Source organism: Drosophila willistoni (genome assembly GCF_018902025.1).
Source record: "Drosophila willistoni isolate 14030-0811.24 chromosome 2R unlocalized genomic scaffold, UCI_dwil_1.1 Seg200, whole genome shotgun sequence".
NCBI classification, from domain to species: Eukaryota; Metazoa; Arthropoda; class Insecta; order Diptera; family Drosophilidae; genus Drosophila; species Drosophila willistoni.
The window spans coordinates 3,377,391-3,400,301 of NW_025814051.1; the positions used below are offsets into that span (position 1 = coordinate 3,377,391).

A 22,911-nucleotide genomic window follows, 5' to 3' on the forward strand; every position below is an offset into this window, starting at 1 on the left:
CGGCTGACTGACCAAACCCGGAGTGTTTCTGATTCCCTAGTCCCCATTTCCATCTCTATTCCATCTCTAGTCCCCCTTTCTCTGACTCTCTTATGGAGTGGGGCTATCAAGTTGCCTTGTGAAGTGCTTATCCTCAAATCAGTGACACTTGAATGTGCAGCACAAGTGACTGACCAAGTGGGTTGAACGAGTGGGTGAGTAAGTGAGTGAGTGAGTGAATGAATGAATGAATGACAAAAGTGTGAAGCCTTCGCCTTCATTTATTTACTTAGCCTTTTGCTGGAACCGGCTAACTCAAGTGTTGTTTGCGGCCCTGATTGAGTAACTAAATAAAGTTGTTCCTCTGTTTCTCTCTTTATCTTTTTCTCTGTCATTTGCTGTAACTTTTCTATGGTATTTATGATCACGATGATGCCAATCTGGGCTAATAGTCTTAGCCATATCAATAACTATCATAAAAGTTTTACCCCACAGGTACGGATTAAGTGGAAACCTTATTGACCTTAGGGTCACTGTGATTAGTCTTATTCACTCAAAAGCCTATAAGACGATGTGTATTTTCAGTTCTTCATATTATTGGTATTCATTTAGGGCAATCTTTGAGTTTATATTTTAAGACTTACGTCATAACTTTCGAGTCCTTAGACATTGTTGCTACATTTCCTTTTAATTTAACTGTTGCTATACTGCGGTCTTGTTGTAATATTCTAAGAAACAATTGTATTATTATACATAGGCATATTTGTGAACCCATTTTCCTATTCTAAGAATTCTTAATTATACCTAAACAAATCCTTTCTAAACATAAAGAAACGAAATGGAATGCATTAGAGCCTGAAATTGTAAGCCATTCATTGGCTTCTACGTATTTTGGGGCCAACCGAACGCAACTTATTTATAGTTGTCCGTGTGATGCCGCACAATTAATCGTCATTACCATCTACCGCAGCGAGTTTTCACTTGAAATTTTCACGAGTTGGAAATAAAATGCCTGCGGTCCCTTTTGCCTTTGTTAATGACACACAGTCCAAAATGAGAATGGAACGGAATGGATGACGACGACAACGACGACGACGACGAGGACGAGGACGACGACAACAACAACGGTAATGATGATTACTGACGGTTTTAAATCATGCGCTAATTATTGCAATTGTTGCTCTAGCTCCGAGGCAGATGAAGCTCAACGAATTGCGAATGGCAAACGGCGAACGATGACCGAATAATTGATGATGGGCAAACGGCAAAGCTCGGCGGTAATCAAATTTCGGAAAGAGTTCACTTGCTCTTTGAGAAATTTTTGTAGGGTCACAAAAATAAATAATTTTCATTTGCCTTGTGACTTTTGTGGCCCATAAAAAATGTTGGAAAAACGAGACGAAAAGAAAGCATGGAATAGTTAAGGGGAAAGGAAAAAAGAAATCACTGTAAATTTCGAGTTCAGTAAACTGCATTCCCTTTTAAGTGCCATTGCTAAAAGGAACCCCCTAAGCAATCAACCTAATTTATTATGCTCCACACGCCCAACACGGGGCCAAAAAAAGCCACCGCATATTGCAACATTATGCCACGCCCACACAATTGCCAAACCGATACAAAATACCGTTTATCTATAAATGTTAATAATTGCAATTGCAATATGCAAATTGCAGCTGTGGTTTTATAATATTTTTGCATTTTGGTTACTTTTTTCGCATTCTCTTTTGATGATGATAATGATGATGATGATGATGCCCTTGAGCATTGCCATCAAATGCCGCTAACCTAGTAAATAATTTTAAAATTTCTGAAAATTGATATATTTTTATGCAATTTGTAAGCCGATTTGCTAGCGAAAATAATGTATTACCTAATTATTTTTTTTTAATACCAGTATTGTTATAATTAATTAAGTGAAAATGTAGTGGCGATAAATTTAAAGTCTGTAATAATAGGGTTAATAATAAAATGAATCTAGGCAAATATGAACAATTGAACAATTCGATTTAAATATGTAATTTACTTCCCTATATGTAATATAAGCCGTTCAATGTGTTAGCACGTTACTCATACGACATGATATACAATTTGTAGCCATTTATACATATTATGTTTTAGGTTAGATGCTAGTCGAAGATTGAACTCATTCCAATGATAAAGTAAAGAACCCGGTTTAGTTTACTCAATTTACCCTTACTTTGAGAAAAAAAAAAACAAAGTCATACCAAAATATATGTATGTAGTATTCCTTAATTCAAGATTCATTAGTAATTAGACAATAAATAATAATTCTTCGCAAAAAATTTGGCTTATATTATGACTTTTAACTTCTAAGAAATTCTAAAATGACCTTTATACGATAACAAACTTGGGCAACAAACAGAAATATTTGAAATTTAGGGACAATTTAGAAATAGAAATCAGAAATTTAGAAATTAGTGACGAATGCTAGAATGAATATGTTAAACATTCCAGTTAGTGCACTGCCAGGTAATTTGGGTGGGATTTAAAATGAGTTTTAAATCCTTATTTGAATTATAAATACTTCTATCAAGGCAATTCGAAGAAAAGGGATTTAAATCAAATTTATTTGTTTGCCAGCTCGTTGTTAATGAATATAAAGCCCAAACTGTTTTCAAGTTTTGGCTTTTCAATATACTTAAATATCTTTTGGAAATTTTCTTCAGAGACTTATTTTTACACGATTCCGTCGTGACTTGAGCCGGCAAACTAAGGGCTACATCAAAAAGGTGGCAATATCATCAACAATGGAATTTCTGTTAAAGGCCCAAACTGTTAATTAATTTTTGTTTTTTGAAATGAAATTTCTAATTATTTGTTGATCTAAACAATTGGTCAAAATCTATAGTAACTATATAAAACTACAATTTCTAGAATTCTGTTTGAAAATGTTGTACGATTGAATGCTTGGGGCTAATCACGAATAAATGTTTGTTTGTCATATCAACATTTGTTCAATCTCGGTGATGCCACGGGAGGGGCCTTTGAGGGACCGAGGTCGACACGTGCTCCCCCGAAATTCACAAGCCTGGCCAGCCTAATGCCCACACATTGACACATACGTGAGCATACTAGCACACACACCACCGAGTCGGAGAGACAGACAAACAACTCATTTCGCTCACTGAACTCAACAATAAGCATAAAAACATTCATCACTGATTCAGCTACGTGAGTTGGTTTGTCAATTATGATGGCTCTCTAGGTAGGTAGTTTTGGGTAGGTGGGCTCACAATGAGGACGATGACGATGATGATGATGAAGATAAAGATGATGAATATATGAGTACCGCTGATTGAATATCAACGGCCCCCAAACGAATGCACCCTGGCAAAAGCAGAGCCCGTTAAATGCGGGCTCAAAGGCATACAGTTGTAGTGACGCTTTTAACACTTTCCGTTCTCGTTTCCGGCTGTTGCTTTGTAATATTATATTTGCCTGCTCTTTTATACCTCTCTGGCTTGGCATGCATGGATGGGTGAGTGGGTGACCGGGTGGTTGGATGTCTGGATGGTTGTTTGTGTATCTGTATGAGCATATTTTCAACGCTAGTCAACTGTCAGATTTTCGTTGTGCCAGCATAAAATGTTAAAATAATGCCACAGACATACAAAGACATAGACAAGGGCTGTCTTTATTTGGGTAGAGATATAGATAGAGACAGAGAGAGAACGAGAGAGAGAGAAAGAGAGTCCCGCATCAACTTGCCCCAGCAACATTATCTCCCATTTGTCGCATACAATCTGCTTGCCACTTTTTTCACTCTCTTTTTCTCTTTACATCTTTTTCCTTTTGCTAGCTTGTCGCTGTTGTTGCTTCCGGTGACAGTGTAATATTGTAATATGCTTATGTCTCTGCCTGTTTGTCCCTCTCTATCTACGTGTTTGTGTGTGTCAGTTAGATAGCTGAAACTTCCTTGTAGATATGTGGATAGATATTAACACTTTTAGTTCGTATTCCAAGCTTATAGAAGTTTGAATACTCTTAAACTAATCAAAACATAGTTGAAACTGCTTAAAAACTTTACGAGTTAGTTATGAGAAAAACTCGAAGAATACATTTTTAAGGTTTCTTTTTCAAATAAAGTTCCACATTTCGAAAAACCCATAAACTTTAAAACATTTTGAAGAATAGGTCTAATTCTTAATTGATCTTTTCGATAATGTGAATGTATTATCATTTAAAAGTAAAGGCAATAAAGGTATAACAATATTAATTAATTAATTGATATATGAGACGATATGAATTGATATATGATATAAATTAGGAAATTTGCATGTATATTTCAGTTTCAAATGAAAGAAATGAATGATTACTTATACACACATATAACTTACATCTACAGATAACCTAAATCGAAAGGGTAAAATAACTTCGTTGCTTAAAAAAAATATCTGGAATATTTTAGCCCAGTCAGCAAATGAAAGTTTCCAGTAAAGTTATTTATTGTTGCGTTGGGGTTCCTTTTTGTTTTTTTGAAGAATCAATCAAATCAAATGTGACAATCGTCTGGCCCATTCCACAGTGCCTGCATGCAATTTGATCAAATTAAAAGGCAGCCAGTAGTATGTCTTACTCATCCACATATATCACATAGACTCACACACACCCACATAGACACACACACACACATACACAAACAAACTGGGAGACATTGGCATTGCAATTTGAAGACATGCAGTTGAAATGCATTTCGTGTTTGCCTGTCTCAATTCTGTTGCTGTTTCGTAGCTCTGACATGGAAGTAGGAGTAACAGCACCAGGAAGAGCAACAACAGCAGCAGGAATGGAATGGACTATGGGTGGATGGATTTTAGAAGACACCACTTCATATTGTATGTAGAAGCATCTTCATGTTTCAACCCATTTATTCATTCACTCCATGCACACACCCAGTTACGTGCTAAGAATTTTAATTAACAGATAAATCAATAAGAAATATGGACGACGGCTGTCAGTGCGAGAAGCTTTCTTCTACTCTCTCTCTCTCTCTCTGTCTCTCTCCCTCTACTCTGTATTTATGTGAGTAAAACGAACTAAATAAACTCCTGACGCTGTCTATGTCTCTATGTGGGTATTTCTGCTATCCAGCCAGCCAGCTAAGTTGCCTCCTTTTGTGGTAGTTTAAGAAAAGCGCAAGTACATACTGCACAAAAATGGCCAACAGCAGCAGCAGCAGCAAAATACTGAGAAATTAGAGAAAAAGGCAGTTAAAATTGCAATTGCAGCAGACTCTGAGCCAGAGTCAGCCAGGGGCAACTCTTGGTCATGGCCACAGGCTACAGTCAATCCCAATGCCACAGACAGAGCAGACTTTCCTAATGCTCTCTAAACTTCTAAAAGTCAAACTTGTTCATAGAATCTAAAATTTATATTTTCAAAGGAGAAACGAGCTTTTGTATATGTACTTACTCCTTTGGGGTGAAAAGTATTAAAGTTTTTATTTTGATATTTATTTAAAATGGTCTTAGCTACAGAAAAGTATTTAAAAAAAAATCACATTTACATTTGTAAAATAAAATGTTAATTGAAATTTTAAGACTAATTTAAATAAATATGTTGAATTGCTGAAATTTTTTACACTTTTAAACGATTTTGGCAGTTATTTGTTTATTAAGATGCTGAAAAATGATAAATTCTGAATACTTTCTAGCTATAGCTTTACTTTGTATAGGACTTTTTGTCGGATTTCCATTTCAATTTGATTTTTTTCTGTCATTTCTATGCAGTTATCAATCAGTCAATTGTTTGTGGCTTAAAAAATCATTGCCAACAATAAATACAATTTCCAGTGGCTTATCAATTCCCACATGCCCCAAGCTTGTGGCAGCATTGAGTCAACCAAATGCAGCAATAAATAGAATTACAGTCAAGTGCTTGATAACTTGCTAAATGCACCAGCCGCTTGATCCGGCTCTTAAGAACAGGTGTGTGAAAATTTATTATTTGAAAAAAAAGAAGGAAGCAAAATTATAAAGGAAGATGGAAACTCTTGGCGCTTGGCAAATTTAATGACAAAACGTGCCACAAGGTAAATGAGCAGCAACAGCAAGGCTCCCTTTATATATATATATTCATCTATATAGATGAACATCAGAATTTGTTGATTTTCGTTTGTTGTTTTTCTCCCCTCCTCTTTTTCTTTCTTATTTTTTTTTGTGGGCAATAAAATAGACAACAGGCAAAACACCAGGAACAAAGCCCTGAAGCAACAATTTCTACTCCTATTTGGCTCTTGAAAAGCGCACAAAGTTTAATTTGAATATAATAGAAAAACTTTTTCGGAATATTGCCGAAATGTATATGTGTGTGTGTGTGTGTGTGCGTGTAGCGGTAAGCAAAAGGCCAACAAATTGTCGTTGTCTGCTCTCAACGGAAATAGTTTTGAAAACACAAATATATATGTACATATGTACATCCATACATACCTAAGTATGACCATAGAAAATGTTTTATGGCATTCGTGATTGTTGTGTCATTAAGTTGAAATTGTGTAGGTGGTCACTAGACAGGATATAGGACGCAGGACGCAGGACACAAGACTCGTTCCATATACGCGAAAATGTGGGCGTGTTCTTTTCGACTTGTTGGCCCCAAAAATTTTATTTCCCACAAAAAGTTGTAATCGAAAAAGTGCCTCAATCTATGTAGGTATCTAATATCTGTCTGCTATGGGTCTTTAGTTTTATGACCACGTTTTGTGTTTTTGTATTTCTTTTGTTTCTATCTCTCTCCCTATTTCTTTCTCTCGCTTTTTTTTATAATTATTTTGTCACAATTTTATTTATGCCTCGCGATCTTCATATACACATGTATACTTTTATTTGCCTTCAATAATTTGTGTACAAATTTCGTTTTAGTATTCCCTTTATGGCCATGAAAATGCCCAAGCAAAGCCAAGGCCAACAAACAATGGCATGAAGTTAAGGAAACTTGAAAATCCAACTGTTTTTTTCTTTTGTGCACGTTAAACCACGCTTATTCATATTTCCCTCAGGACAATTGTAAGTGTGTGTGTGTGTGTATACACTGTATACAACACAAGTTACAGGTATTCGCTGGTTTGGTTTATCCAAGTACCTACTGAAATATTTGCCAGTTGGGACCTACGACATTTAGTTGCCAATTAGGATAAGTTTATAGTATATGGCAAATAATTTTTACAAATAAGTAGACTTAAAATATGAAAGAAATGTGATTTTAATAAATATTCATTTGTATTTATTCGTTATTAAAATAAATAGAGCTTTTAGCGGTTATGGAAAAGATTTATACAAAGGATGGCCAAATGGCAGTCATAACAAAAAAGCCCCAGGTTGGGGATTGAGTATCAAAACTGATTCACCTCGCTAATTTGTTATAATTATAAATACATAAAAATCGGCATAAATCCTTATAAATCTCAAGTAGTTTCGATTGAGTACGTGAATTTCGACTTAGCCCTTTACAGATTCATCAACGTAACAGACTTTGGCAGTGTATATTTTATTCGCTTACATATCTTATCAACAATTTAATAGAGTTCCTGGCATTTGGCAGCTTAACTTTCACCTAGTCTGTCGCGTAGGAATCCTATTAAATATTCAAAAGTATCTGCAAAAGAACTGCAAAGCAAAAAAGAAAAGCCTGAAACAAAATAAGTTTAAAGGCAGAAAGATTTTCTAATGTTGCTGGTTGAAAATCGAGCCTCTGTGTCAGTGGAGTTGCCTTTTGTTTGGGTAATTTGCTGTTGAGCCTTAAGTTCTACGTTGAGGAAAATTTCTTTTCAATTTTTTCTGCGCCTAGCAATTCTTTTAGATTGTTTACGTGGCGTATGCGCGATATATTTGCATACATTTTGTTCTTGTTGCTGTGGAAATTGCGCATACGCCGCGTTTTGTTTTCGACTTGCTGACACAGTTTCAGTTCTTCTTTCCCCGCTGGCTTCAGCAAGCTGGCAAATCAATTTGCTCTGCACATTTGCATAATAAGCAGCAGAGGCCCAGTTTGTTTGTCACTCAGCCTGTCACTTGATCAATATGTGTGCATGGGCATGCTCATAAAATGGCACCCGCAATCCCACAACCAAACCCCCCCACACCCCCACCACACTGACACCTCTACCACCCTAATCATGTATTACATACTTTGTTTTCTTCAGCTGAAACCAAAAAAAATGAAGCAAAACCAAGAAGGAAAATGAAATTGTGTCACACAAATGTTGTGGCTGTGGCAGGAGGGCGAAGGGTTTTTGGTTTAGGGTGACGGGGTCAAGTGGTAAATCGCAAACTGAGCCACTCGAATGCGGCATCAACCTTTCTGAACCCTTCGCGCATAAACACAACATGGCGCCGCCGTAGCAACAGCAACAGCAGCAGCAAATGCAACAAATGTAGTGGAATAATGGCATTATTATAGATATATAGAGTTGGATGTGTGTGTGTGTATATACATATATATTTAAGCATATGTTATATTTCATATATCCATTCGTAGATGAAACTACATATTTGGTTGCGCTCTGTTCCCCAAAAATGATTTCCTTATTTGCAATATTTTAAATATTGCTTCACAGAAAATGATGAAAAATAAGATGATTTTCTTTGCTACAATTTTTAGCTTTTAAATTAGCTACGATATTTGAGCATTGATAAATAACGTCGGCTGTAACTAGTCTAAAACTTTAATTTCATTCTGCCAAAGTGATTCAAACAGGCAATTGAAGAAGCCGAAATAACAAAAGTGGGAACATCAAAAATGTGTGGTCAAAATCGTGGTATAAAGTCCTAAAATCTTCAAAAAGTGTATTAAATTTTTAGATTTTTACATTTTAGACTCGCTGCAACCTCTGAAAGGTCTAAAGCCAGGTCTATTTGCGACTCCAAACTTTAGGAAGCTAAGCCATGTATTGTATATTTCACTACTTTACTTTAAGTCAATGATTAAGATTGAGAATTAATTGGAAAACTCAAAGAAATCGCAATAAGAATTGCCATTTTTCGTGCATTTTTGTTTATTTGATTTTCAGATTCAATCATTATTTATTAGAAACTCTTTGAAGTTTTAGCCACAAAGATTTAACATTTGCAAATAGTTATAACTTTGACCATTTTCACAGGGATAGGGAGTTTTGTGGTGGCAAATGAATGGAGTTTTGTGCATTTAAAAGTTGAGCATATCGATATTATATTTCATATTCGAAACAGAGCAATGCACCCCAAAAGAGTAAAACTTGACAAACATCAAACTCAACCCTTTAAATGTGGACCCCTTTCTACACATACAAACACACGCACATACACACACACACACCCAGAGAAACACACACACATGAAATTCAAACAAATGGCAAAGTTAAATTTGAAAATAATAGAAAAACTTTTCACAGTCGCAACAACAACAGCAGCAGCAACAGCGGCAACAGCAACAACAAGAAGTAGAAGAACAACAATAACAGTAACAGTAACAACAATAACAATAATGCAACTGAAATGAAACTATTTCGAGTGAAATAAATCTGTTAGAATGTGCAAAACTCTGCCATCGCATTGCGGCGGGCATTTTGGGTGGGTGAACTGGGTGAACCGGTCTGGGCTGGGCAAAACAGACGAACTGAAAAACAGGAGACAACTGGGGGAGAACTGACGGAAAGGAAGAAGGAGATAGAGAGAGAGAGAGCTACTGGGCAAAACGGGGTGCACAGGAACCAAAAGTGGAATCATTTTTATTGCCAAACGTGTTTGTTGCTCAATTTAACTAAAAGTGCTGCCAATGCTCGTCGTGTCTGTGTCTGTTGTGCATAGCAAAAGAATAACAAAAAACCAAAACCAAATACATCGATAAAAGAAACTCGCACAGTTTGGTGTGGTTGATGAAAGATATACCCTTTCACATGCATCGAAAAATTGCACATCTCTTCATTTAGCAAAATTGAAAGCAAGTTTCAACTCAGAAAGTGAAAAGGCGGTAGAAATCGACTTCGATACGTTAAAACTATTACACCTGTAGTATGTATTGTTTAGTATATTTATCTCCATAACTTAAAAAAGAATTTGTTATTTGTAGAAGTTTACTTTAATGGCGACACCAAAATGTGAGCAAGAATCATTAGGAGACTTCCTTAAATGTAATCTAATATACTGAATAGATATTTTATTTAAAACTTAAATCAATAATGTACAAAAATTGTATACTTAGAGATATCGTTTTATAAAAATGGTGAAAACAAAAATTGGTTAAATAAATATCTAACAGAGTAGAGTACCCAAATATCTCTTTAATTTTTATAAATAATTTTTATAAATTATAAATTGTCGCAAAAAAAAAAACAATAAAATTTTTGAAAGTGCTTTCAAGTTTAATTATTATTTAATTTTTGTAATATAATTTTTTTTGAAAAATAAATCATCTACAAATAACAACTGTTAATAAAGAAAGAAGTGCAATCAGTAAGTTATTAAATGCTTGAATTCAATTGTTTTTATGCTTTGACTTCTTCATATTTGTATACTTAACAAATATTTTGTTTGCCTATTCGAGTTTTTAAGCTACCCAAGTCAAAAAGTAAACTGACATACCCGACTTGAAAATGCATAGAGTAATTTCAAGAAAAACAAACGAAAAACTTTTGTTGGCCATTGAACTGATTGTGATTTGGTCAGAACCAATGCATAGGCAGGGAAATCATGAAATATATATATATTTAGGTAGGTATATACATACATACATATACAGATATAATATAAATACCTATATAAATGTACAATATACAAATATGTATATATTCTTTGATGATATTATTATTTTGCAGGCATTGTTTCGTTGGCCAATGTCCATGTTCTAGTATTTATTATGCTGTAGCGAATATCGCTTTTTGGTTTCTGATTTGAAATCGATGCATAAATAATGGCATTGTCGTTGTCTGGGTTTTTTGGCATCCCATTCTTTTATTTTTTGGTTGCGGCTTGTAAAACATCGATGAAGAGCGAACAATAATGGTGACAAAATCCACCAAATAAAACACACAAAACAAAAGAGGAATTGTGCGAAACTTTTTCAATTGCACCGATAATAAAACGAGAATACAATTTATGCAATAATGCAACAAAAGTTAAGCAAACGAAACCAACAAAATGAAGGAAAAAAACCCTACCCGAAAACAAAAAAACACCAAATCAACAATCACCAAACAAAAGGGGGCCAAAGGATCAAACAAAGACAAGAAACCAAAGCAAACGAAACCGAAAAGGGGAAAAAGAAAGAAATTCATTTTCGTGCCGCTTGCCAATTGCTACATTTTCGATTCGTATACCGAATCAACCGAAAAGTGGCAGTGACAATCGTCGTGCAGCAGCAATAAGGTGACGGCACGCCCATTTAGCTCTAGTTCAACGCCCCCACGACGACATTTACGTGACTTGTTTCATAAACAAACAGCAACGGGGCAGGCAAAATGGCACGAAATTGCCAATTCTCTGCGAAGGAATCAGCCAGAGGACAAAGCAGAGAGGCAAAGGGCTAAAGCAACAATAACAACATCAACAACAACAGCAACAACAACTATGATGATGACGGCGACGATGCCAGGACCAACACCAGGTGCCCCATATGTCCATGCATGTTGTCTGTCTGACATTGAGCGGCGTCAATTTGCACTTTTGCATACAAGTTGGTAATTGTTTCCGCCAAGTTCTCCAGCTGCTTACATGTCTCCCTCCCACACAAATTGCTCACCCTTTCTCTCTCTCACTGTCTCGCTGTGATTGCACTGTTTCCAATCTTCTTGTGTGCAATCATGGCGGCCATTTTTAATCATTCAAAAGTCATGGCAGAAAAGGGCAGCTGCGTCCATCTTTCAGTCAGAATTTGCCTTACTTCTGTTCGGCTGTCATTTAACCAACTCTTTAACCCACATTTGCGTTTCCAGCTCCTAAATGAGACCTGAAAAGACATGAAAGTTTTCTCATTATGCCTCACACCCACACATATACACAAACTCGAACCCACACCATTTACAACGAAAAAAAACTTGTCACCACTTTGCTCAACCAGACAATGAGTAAGGAGTGCATGGGTGCGAGTGCAAGTGACTGGAATTTACCCATGTAACTATATGTATAGACAGGTGAGGCAGAGAGGCTCTCCTCTGCATTTGGCTCTACCAACACTTGTGCCAAATGGAAAGAAAAGCAGGGAGACAAGTTTTTCCAAGCAATTTTTGCGTAAGGCAAAACTTTTCATGCATATTCAACATCATTAGAAAGTCACGACAAAGTAGCTCCTGCCAAAGGTACCCCCAGGCATCCAGAAAACCAGAAGAGGAGGCCACACAGCAGACACAAGTGAGAGGCAAAGTAGTAGAAGCTACTAGTCCCCTTAACGGCGCCAAAATGTAGGCTATAATTTATGTCTTTGAAAATTTTTCACCCTCAAGCTGCAACGAAAGCGAAAACTAACCTAGAAAAAAATAAACGAAATGCCTTCTACAGTTTGGCACTCCATGTAACCTCGATTAGTTTCATCGTAAAATTGAACACTTTAAAAGCTAATATTGAAGAATTTAACCAAGTAAACGAAACAATTTAAAAAGTTGGTTTTTAACATTGATTGCAGTCAATGTTTGGCGCCGAGGTAAAATGGTTTAGGTAATCCATATAAGGTATTGAATCTGCATATAATTCGGAGAGAGGATCAAGCTTTAAATATAAAGATTTAAGAGCTAGTTAAAATTCCTGAAAATGAGATTTGTCAAGTTATAAAGTTCTTTAAGAAAGAGTTCATAGAAATTTATTTATTGTGGTAAAGACAAGTTATATCAGTCGATAAGTGTACAAAATAAATAGATTGGTTCTCCCTTTGGAACCAAATTTTTAGTGGCCTTAAATCCTACCCTAAATAAGCTCTGATCTTTAAATTTCTGGCTAGCCTATCACATGTGAAATGAAGTCACAAAATTCCGATTAGGCGACTTAGAAGAAATTTATCATAAGATGAAATAAATAAATGTGCATATTCCACTTTATAAGCCGAGCATGAATTTTTTAATCTAAAAATTGTATCCTCTGCATAAAATCATGAATGACACTAAACCATAGCCCATTTAAGCTTTCAAAACCATTTAAAAAAAATCAGTCATAAGTCGACCATTGATTAACGAAAACCATTTATGTGTATCAACTAACTAAATTTTAGAGCCAAAGAATTTAAAACACCTTCTAATCAAATATCATAGGTCATCGAAAAAAAAAACCTTATAACATCAAATGAAATTTTTTCTAGCTTTTGGAAATTTATATACAAAACTAAATGAAGCAGCTTTTTTCAAATTTATCTTTAGTCTGGAGCAGAAAATATCACTCTTAGTATAAAACTCCTCTTGTGTCATAAAAAATCACTGAAAAATAATACTAACCTTAGGAAAATATATTTATTTGTCTCATATTTTAGTTTTTTAGCAGCTGTATCGTATGTGCCATCAGTCAAAAGGACTTTACTCACTCGTCCCTAACCTAGCCGAAGGTAACTCAACTTGAAGCTTAGTCTATTTGCCTGCTTTTCTTTAGAACTTGTTTTAATTTCTTGTTATGCGCTCGAACACGCAACTAACCTCGTTAAGCAAGTTGAGCTTTAGCCCCACCTGAAGACGCATGTGTGAGATCCTGTTTAAGGCTCTAGCTCCTATTACGCAGTGGCAGCGCTTTAGCCTTGGTATTAACACTTTGTCATGTTTGCTAAATGCTTTCTGAACCTGCTGCCTGACCTGCACAAACACACACACACACATCAAATACATACATACATACACCCACAGGTTCTGCGTGCGTGCGCAAAAAGCACCAATTAGTGTGCATGGCAAAATGCTGAAAAAAGAGATTTTGATATTAGTTAACACGGTCTTTGATTTTGCTGCCTGATGGATTTCTGTTCGTTTTTCTTTATTACCGTTCGATTCGTACTCAATAATATTTATATATAGTGCGCATTGTATATACATATGTGTATATGTGAGCATTTATTGCTTGGCACAGCAATCAATTGGTGGTCATAAGGCCAAAAATAAATAAGACTTAATTGTGCTTTGGTCAGGGACACAGGGTGTTTGGAGGGCGGTCGACACTCTTTGCATGCCTAAAAGGCTGTTTTATGGACAGATTTGGTATGCGGGCCCCAAAACCATTTAAAGGTTATCCCAGGCATTATTTTATCAAAGGGAATTAACACGCATAAACAACAACAACAAGAGGAGTAGCAGCAGAAACAAGAACAGGAGTAGCAGCATAGCCATCGACAGGGATCCCTTATCGGAGTCACCGTCATCGTCGTCGTCGTCGTCGGAGTCCTTGTGGCCCGTTGCAGCAGTTAAACGCACGCACACACCCGCATGGACATTGCGTGTGCACTAGGTACAACAACAGCAACACAAACAGCTACAGCAGCAGCAGAAACAACAGCGAAGGGAACCAAATCACGCATGTAAACCTTAAGCCAGAAGCTAAAGGTCGTTTGGCCCTGCACTATAGGAGCAAATAAATAGGGGGAAAAGTAGCCAAACAGCTCTTATCCCCCTCTCAGTCACCATGTCTTGAAGGGGGATTACATTTTGGATTTTACTATCGCTGAGAAAAAACAATTTTTAAAGCAGTTTTAGTTATGGGTGTGGCCGAAGACGAAATCGAATGCGGTTTCGAATTCACCGAAAAATCTTGAGAAACATTAATAATATGAATAGTGATGTGGATATACTTATGTGTCTATGGAATTTATCACTTCGATTGATTAATAGATACATTTAACAATGATTAAGATATATGTGTAACAAATCCTGACTTTAGGTTACTTTTAAGCTTACCCATGAGGAATCCTTATTCGGATTAATCTAATACGCCTCTTTCAACCCATATGCTAATCAGAATTGGTTGCAATTTACAAATCTGCAAATTTGGCCTCCAATTCCCACAATTTATCACTTATTGAAGGTTTAACCCTATTGAAGCAGAAGCCATTTTTTTTTTTTTTTTGTTTTGGTGTTTTTTGATTTGTCAGGTCTAGATCATACTTAGCTTGTCATAAGCAGATGCCAAAGCCCCTGCCCGCCTACTAGTTGTGGAGGCGTGGTCGCCAGTATCCTTTGCTCCCTGCTACAAATTGATCATAATCTGAGAGTCATTTATCTTACAAACACACAACAGGCAGACAGACAGTGAGCAAACAAAGGAGGGGCTTGGGTGGTATGCTTGGCGGCTTTAGATGAATGACCACGGATGCTCGCACGATTGGGCAGCGGTGGCATCCACTTCCTTCTTGGCCCCTCACCACCATCATATGAATGACACTGTCTGAATGAATAGCTTTGTTTGGATAGATGAATTGCTTGGCCCGCAGCCCACACCAGGACCCTGCAGAGCCAAGAAAGAACAAACCCAACAGATTTGCTTCCGTTTTTTTTTTTACTTTCTTTTTTCTGGTGTTTTGTCTTTTTTTTTTGGTTTATGTGCTAATTTGGCAATTTGTTTATCGATTTTGTTGGCTTGTTTTCGGTCAATCGGGTCGTGTGAGGGGAAGTACTAAATCAATAAAAAATCACTTAAGCTTAAGTGCTGGAGGGAACACGGAAACAAACTATTGAGGCGTAAGTTTCTCTCAAAAACTTTCTGCATAATAATGCGACGCGATGCGGTGTTTTGTGATTTATTGTTTTTATGTTGGGTAAACTTTACTATCATTTACTGCTGATCAATAGTGCTGAGATGAAAATGTGTCAAAATACTGCTGACAGCTTTTGCCTGTCCAGCCCTGGAACTAGTTCAGTCATCTTGACTTTGCACACGATCTGGTCACACTAATTTTAAGCGTGCAGTTTTATGTGTCAATTATAAAAAAGTCAGATTAAAATAGATTAATATATAAGCAATGAGTTTATCCAATTTCACTAAACCACAAGTCTGCCAATCAACAGTAAGTAATATCCAATATTGTGCCTATTTGGGTCTATACTAATTCTATATTTTAGTCCCTCTTGGTTGAAGGTTGCCGTCTGCCAGTACGTTTGGAAAAGCAGTCGGATAATTGGAAACTTGCGGAAATAATTTGTGTCCGCAAACAAGATGAAAAAGTGCAATTCTATGTGCATTATGTGGATTGTAAGTATATAACTTTAGAATGCAGCGTCAGTTATTGAGAATCCCCTTATATAGTTAACAAGCGATTGGACGAATGGGTCGATGAGGAAGACTTTGATCTTACACAAGTGCAATTTCGCAAAATTGATTCCGATATGAAGCGTAACACCACGGCCATTGTCGATGTGGAAATGTGCGATGCCGCTAGCTCATCAAGAATTCAAAATATTAATAATGATGACGTCACCGAGAACATAAAAAATATTGCACTTATTGAACTCGGTCGCAATCGCATTGAGCCCTGGTATTTCTCTCCATATCCAATAGAAATGACCACTTTGCCGTGCATTTACCTTTGTGAATTCTGTCTCAAGTATGTGGCCAGTGAAAAGTGTCTGGCCCGTCATTTGATCAAATGTAATCTTCGTCATCCACCGGGCAATGAAATCTATCGCAAGGATTCGATATCTTTTTTCGAAATTGATGGACGCAAGAACAAAATCTATGCCCAAAATCTTTGCTTGCTAGCTAAACTCTTTCTTGATCATAAGACACTCTTCCATGATGTGGATCCATTTTTGTTTTATATCATGACTGAATTCGATGCACGAGGCTTTCACATTGTTGGCTACTTCTCCAAGGAAAAGGAAAGTGCCGATAATTATAATTTGGCCTGTATTCTTGTTTTACCGCCCTATCAACGTAGCGGTTATGGCAAGGTGCTTATTGAATTCAGTTACATCCTATCGCAATTTGAGCACAAGATTGGTGCACCAGAGAAGCCCCTCTCGGATTTGGGTTTATTATCGTATCGTTCCTATTGGTCGCAAGCTATACTTGAGGTATTGCTAAGCCAGGTGCCTGTTGAGAATGAGGAAAGACCAAGCATCAGTGTCAAGTAAGTTGACCCCATTACAAATGTTAGGCATTACTCAATCTTAAAATTGTCTCACTTTACAGAGAAATTTCTGAATGTACTTCCATTAGAAAGGAGGATGTAATATCAACTTTACATCTTTCAAATATCATCAAATACTACAGGGGTCAATATATTGCCTGCATCACTCCAGAAATTATAGAACAACATAAACGTTCCTTAGAGAAACGTTCGGTACGCATCGACATCAATTATCTACGTTATGAACCAAAGGAGTGGGTCAAGCGTCACAAATAATTATTGGACAAGGAAAAACAATTATGACAGGCGAGAGGAGAATCCCCTCAGGGGATCATTAACCGATTTTGTATAAATTTTATTAATCAGGCATCTTAAAAACAAACAGATTTGTGTCATACGAAATATTTTTTTAAACTTTAAGAACTTTTTGTTCCCTTCAAGATTAAAGACATATCAACTGCCGTCTATATTGTTAACAAATCTGGTCAAAAAATTTTAATAAAAATACTAATCTATAATAATCATTAGTATGCATAAAGATTGAAGCGTTTTGTTTTCAAAACTATGTGGGTAAATTAAAGCAGTCTACAATTTTGTATATAACACATTAAGTCTTTAATTTACATTTTAAAAGGACAGTTCGAAAAATTTAAATTGCCAGTTGATCTAGTGAATTCAACTTTAGCACTCCTGAGACTTAAAACCTTGTTTTGAATGTTTTTCAATTTGTAATCCATTATTGGCTCAAAGATTTCCATTGACAATTAAACGTAACTTTTAAATTGAATGATGTTTGCCAATAAGATCTAAGGTAAATCAGTTGGCTATTCAACACAAGTTCAATTATTAAATCTCTCACCTTTGGGTCATTCAATTCATCTCACCAGCCAGCAGCCCTTTGGTTCATTTAGCTTTCACCCAAAACAAACAAACGTTGGGAGACATCCAAGGTGGCCAAATTACTGCCGGTTCATGTTCGTGTTGGTGTCGTTGCCGGGTGTTAGTGTTGCCACCTTGTAGCTGGACTTTTTCTCCAAAAAGGAAAGCAGAGAATGGGATAGAAAGAAGGGGAAAAAAAAAAAAATGGCTATAACATGGCCGCACAAACAGTTGCAAATGTTGCATTTGCATGCATGGCCAGTCCAGCCTGACTGCAACACTGTTGCCGTTGCTTCAGTTTGTCGGCCAGTGGCCCAGGTGAGCGTCAACGTTGGCGTCGTTGCTATTTAGACAAGTGACATATGCGCCACACACACACACATATACACACGCTCACACACATTTGGCCCGTTCATGCAAAATGGTGTGTCAAAAAAGGAAAGCAGAACTCCTTTTTAGCCCCAGCCCCAGGAATTGCCCCTTACGATCCCCATCCAAATGATAGTAAGCCAAGCACAGTGATTATAGTCTCATAAAGAAAACCAGATATAACCAGATTCTAAAATAATCTTTAGTAACTAACTATCTATTAATATTTAACATTAATTGATTAAATTTGTACAGTTAAATTTTAATTATTTAGTATGCGTATTTCCAAAGCTTTTAAAGAAAAAAAATTGTTAAATATTTAATGACAGCTTTTTAGAAAATATATGATACTTATCGAATTGTCCGTGTCAAATTTGTCATTAATACAAAAAACTTATGAAAACAGTCGATTTTTTCTTTGTAAATGAAACTGTTTTTATTTTAAACAATTTGATAACTATAAAAATGATTAAGCAAAAGTTATGATGATCTTTGTTTTTGAACAAAAGAAAAAAAGAAATAGGCAAGTGATATAGATATAATAAAAAATCAACTGAGAATAAATATTAGGAGATCCTTTGATATCCTTTTGCCTTAGAAATAGCGAGAGATTTTGTGGTTGATTGAATTAAGAACAAAACCGAAGCCAAGAAATATGATAAGCAGATGGATTGAGTTGCATTTTTAATATGAATTAATATAAAGTATATATTCAATTTTAATACATGACTTGAAGTTGTTGATTATTCCTTTGGTAAATCTGCTAGTTTGTGCTTTTGTGAGTGTGAGTGTGTGTAACACTGTACTTAGTCGCTGTTAGCATCGCAGCGACACCTGCGGCTATGCTCTGCTATTCTGCTGCTTACTTTGCGCTTAAAAGGAAGTGTTGGCAGTGCGCAAATTGCAGGAAACCGGGCAACGGGCAAACGACGAGCGTCAAACAGACTAACGGGCAGACAGACAAACAAACGGACTGGCAAACAAACAAACAAATAGCCCAGCCCGAAAACTAAACAGCAAACTAAAGCGACGACTCTCTGGCTATCTTTCTTTTTTTTCTCTCTCTTTTACAGTTCCCTATATTTCTCTTGGCATTTCTGTTTTTTGCTTTCTGCTTTGGCTTGTTTTTTGTTTTGCCTTTTGACACAGTTCAGGGAACTTGCAATACGTTGTTTTTGTGTGTTTCATTTTTAGCTGCAATTAAACATGCTACTGTAGCCGAGGACAAAGGACGAGCAAGATGCGAAAGCGAGACAAACATCGCTCATCAGTGCAATGTCCAATTTGCATGCAGTTACTTCTAACTGTATGTGTGTGCGTGTATGTGTCCGTGTGTAACTCACTGTCATCTGTATGAACCCAAAGTATGAACAAAAAAAGAAGTCCAAAATGAAAATATGAGAGAAAGAAAAAATAGTTAACTAACAACAAATTGCATGGCAACAAATGATTTTTCTTGTTATAAAAAAACCAGACTTGTCTTGCAGTTAATCCTTGGATAATTATCAGTTTCTGCTAAACGTTTCATCTAACTGAAAAAGAAGAGATCAAAAAAGAAAAGTTTTGTTGTGTAAAAGAAAGTCCAATGAACTAATTGTCAGATGATACGATGATGAATAGAGTTCTACCCTTGATTCGAATTCTTAATTAACAGGTACAAGGATGAATTTAAGGTTTAAAGACATTTGGCATAGCTTTCTTGGTGTAATAGTTTAGATATTCAAGAGAAGGTAAGAAGTCTTTGCTGACGGACTCCTCTGTCTGTAGTCCTTGTTATCGGGGGTAATGATGCCATTGCCATTACCTTCACATTGCCTATTTCAGAAATCTGTTAAATCAATTAAGAGTCAAACATTAATATTTCCAATTCAGCTGCAATGACAAAATTAAGGAGAGATTAATTTAAATGCATGAGCTTTAATCTAAAATTAGTTAGTGCACTAAAGTTAACATTTAACTTCGAACATATAGATTTCTAGCTTGCCCTGTGATAGGGATATGCACCTTTGCCACTGTCTCTTACTTCGTGGGACCTCTAAAGGGCAAATTTGAAACATGAATACGAGGTGATTCGAGTCGATTTGTCGAGCTCACATAGCCCTTGGGTGTTCTTGTGGTCGCATACTTGCGCCAATTACACGTAGTCAGGGACAGAAAGAGAGAGACGGAGACCAAGCGGCTATCGTGTGATAACCCTTTGAAGTGCAGTACCATGTGAGTGAGTATGCCTGCAGTACATACCTACATAGAGTCTCGTCCGTCTATCTGTCCGTTGTGTTTGTCCTGTGTGGTGAACGCGCCTAATTAAAGGCCCCGCACGTATGTATGTAGATGCGGGGCTAAAGGAGATACAGCATAGATTTCATTTTTGGTGAGGACTAATGGGGTGCACTTTTGACCGCAGTTGAGGGGAAATTGTGAAGGGTGATGCGGTAGCGAGGATAACGACGACGATCCGCGACTCCGACGACATGCTGTTGTAATTTGCAACTTAAAACTGTTGTCCAATGCTGCAACTCTTTCTGTTTCTGGCTCTGCATTTGCCCCTCTCAACGGGAAACTTTTTGCCTAATGCCGAGTGCTGATGCAGCATGTGATTTAATGTGAAAACCAAATCCCCACTCTTAGCGCCGCTCCCGCGCCTTAGCGGGAGGTCCAAAAAATGAGCATGCGAAATGAGTCATTACACATACATACATATACATATGTACATACGTATGTATATATAGTGAATTGGCAGCATACCCATCCACCATCCAGCCGTATTCCCTTTGTATTATTTCCCCATCTCGCTAGCTGTTCAGCGACCACAACGAGTCATTTGTTAACAACCCCGAATGCGGTTTTGTTACACCAAATGCACGGAAGTATGGAGTCGGATGTGGTTAAGCATACGCCATGTTGGCCATCAAAAATGGTTTTTGTTTGTTTGTCTGTCGTCTCGTTTCGACGACTTTTGCTTTTGCTTTTGCGAGGTTTTCGCGTTTTTATTAAGCCAAAATGCATGAAAATCTATGCACGGATATGCTAGCAATAATGTGAAATTTATGGCACACAAACGTGACACGCCTTGGACTTCCCCGCCTGCTCTTCTGACTCTCTAAACCTCATCTTTCTCCCAGTGTTGCTGCTGTTACTCCTTCTCGTCCTCCTCCAACAACAACGGAAGCTGCTCATTTCGCGTTTGAATGGTTCGCTCTTTGTTCGCTCAGCATGCAGTTTTAATTGTTTTGTCGCTAAAATATGTGTTGCATACTGCACTAACCCATTCCCCCTCCGTCTCTAGTGCCAGTCACCGCCTCTTACTTCATACTTTATGGCATTTAATTTGCTGGAAACACACAAAAAAAAAAAAGAAAAGCCACACCAAATTTCTATTAAATAAATATAGGTTAACAACAAATGTTAGATGACCGCACATAAACTTATTTTATTTACTACAATTTTTCTATTTTTGAAATTCAAAGCAATCGAATAAGCGATTTGGCTTAAATAGTCCATATTCACCATTAGTTGTCAACGAAGGCTTATAGTTTTCCAAGTGACCCATTGTGTCCTTTAATTGCTTGCCGATATCCTCATCTTCCTGCTCTTTGCTAATGCCACCGTCCATATAACATTTTCGCAAACGAATACGTTTCGCATAATAATCAAACTTTTTCTCTCCATATTTCGCAAGAGTCTCCTTATAGATCTCGCCATAGCGTTTATAGTGCTCTGCCTGTTCGATGGGATACCAAGAGAAACATTCCTTCCAACGATTATGAGTCTTTTCGATTTGTTCACCCGCACTGCGAAGATGAAGTAGCTGTTGTGTAGTAATCACCTCGTGGGTCATCTTTTTTAAATAATTTTTCTAAATTTTTTTTGAGTTTTTTTTTGTTTTTATTTTATTGTGTGACTAACTTGTAATACAATGTCAACATGAATATAATTTAAGACCAAAATGAGGAATCATAACAAAATATAGCTTAAATTATATAGCATATTATTTATATTGTATAATAATTATTTCTCCTAGTTAAGAACAGAATCTATTTAGTTTAATTCTAGCAATCCAAGTATATAAAAAGAATGTTCCACTTATGATTTTTATTATCTTTATCTTTCTTTACAATTGAATATAAAATCCGTTCTTCTGAATGACATCTAGCTCTTTCTATTTCAATTTCTGTATTTAATTAAACATAACCCAGTGTTTGGTATTGATAGTTTAAAACTCATCTAATCCATTAAGCTTACTCAATTTTAGATTCTTTTCACACATTTTTGTATTCGCATATTTTCGCACATCTAATCGAAAATAATTTCTTTATTCAAAAATTTCATCATCATCAGGTTATTTCCATTCATTTTTTATTTCTGTTGGCACTTTTCATGTGTGCCGGATATAGAAATCCCCCTCCAACAACGAAAAAAAAAGGAAAAATCCTCTCAGTTACGCCCATTGCAAGGGGCGTTTTTTTTTTATTGCCCGCTCACAGGAACATTGATGATTTTTATTCCAACCATTTTGTTTCCCTTTCATTCTGTTTTTTCATACACTTGCAATAAAGGCATATCCATTTCAAGAAGCAGAAATTTGCTCTAACAAGATAAGGATATACATAGGTATACAAATATGGTTCAACTTTGTAAATAAAATATGAGTAGTTAAATTTTCTAAAA

The 22,911-nt window shown here is 36.5% G+C and overlaps 2 protein-coding genes across 2 annotated transcripts; one reads left to right on the plus strand and one right to left on the minus strand.

Annotated features, from left to right (window-relative positions):
• The first annotated feature begins 15,808 nt into the window (after positions 1-15,808).
• LOC6641674 (histone acetyltransferase Tip60) lies at positions 15,809-17,495 on the plus strand. The gene is made up of 4 exons (XM_002064452.4): positions 15,809-15,933; positions 15,989-16,118; positions 16,173-16,995; positions 17,058-17,495. The coding sequence occupies exons 1-4, from the start codon at positions 15,889-15,891 to the stop codon at positions 17,269-17,271; spliced, it is 1,212 nt and encodes a 403-aa protein (XP_002064488.2). The 5' UTR covers positions 15,809-15,888; the 3' UTR covers positions 17,272-17,495.
• A 4,159-nt stretch (positions 17,496-21,654) lies between these two features.
• On the minus strand, positions 21,655-22,155 carry LOC6641610. The gene has a single exon (XM_002064451.3). It carries the CDS (start codon positions 22,079-22,081, stop codon positions 21,692-21,694), a length of 390 nt encoding a protein of 129 aa, XP_002064487.1. The 5' UTR covers positions 22,082-22,155; the 3' UTR covers positions 21,655-21,691.
• Between the last annotated feature and the right edge of the window lie 756 nt (positions 22,156-22,911).

Excerpts from the sequence above, each read along its gene's own strand:
- LOC6641610 (XM_002064451.3), bottom strand. The coding sequence starts at position 22,081 with ATGACCCACGAGGTGATTACTACACAACAGCTACTTCATCTTCGCAGT.
- LOC6641674 (XM_002064452.4), top strand. The coding sequence starts at position 15,889 with ATGAGTTTATCCAATTTCACTAAACCACAAGTCTGCCAATCAACA. Across the intron at positions 15,934-15,988 it reads CACAAGTCTGCCAATCAACA|TCCCTCTTGGTTGAAGGTTG; the intron begins GTAAGTAATATC and ends TCTATATTTTAG. Across the intron at positions 16,119-16,172 it reads CTATGTGCATTATGTGGATT|TTAACAAGCGATTGGACGAA; the intron begins GTAAGTATATAA and ends CCCCTTATATAG.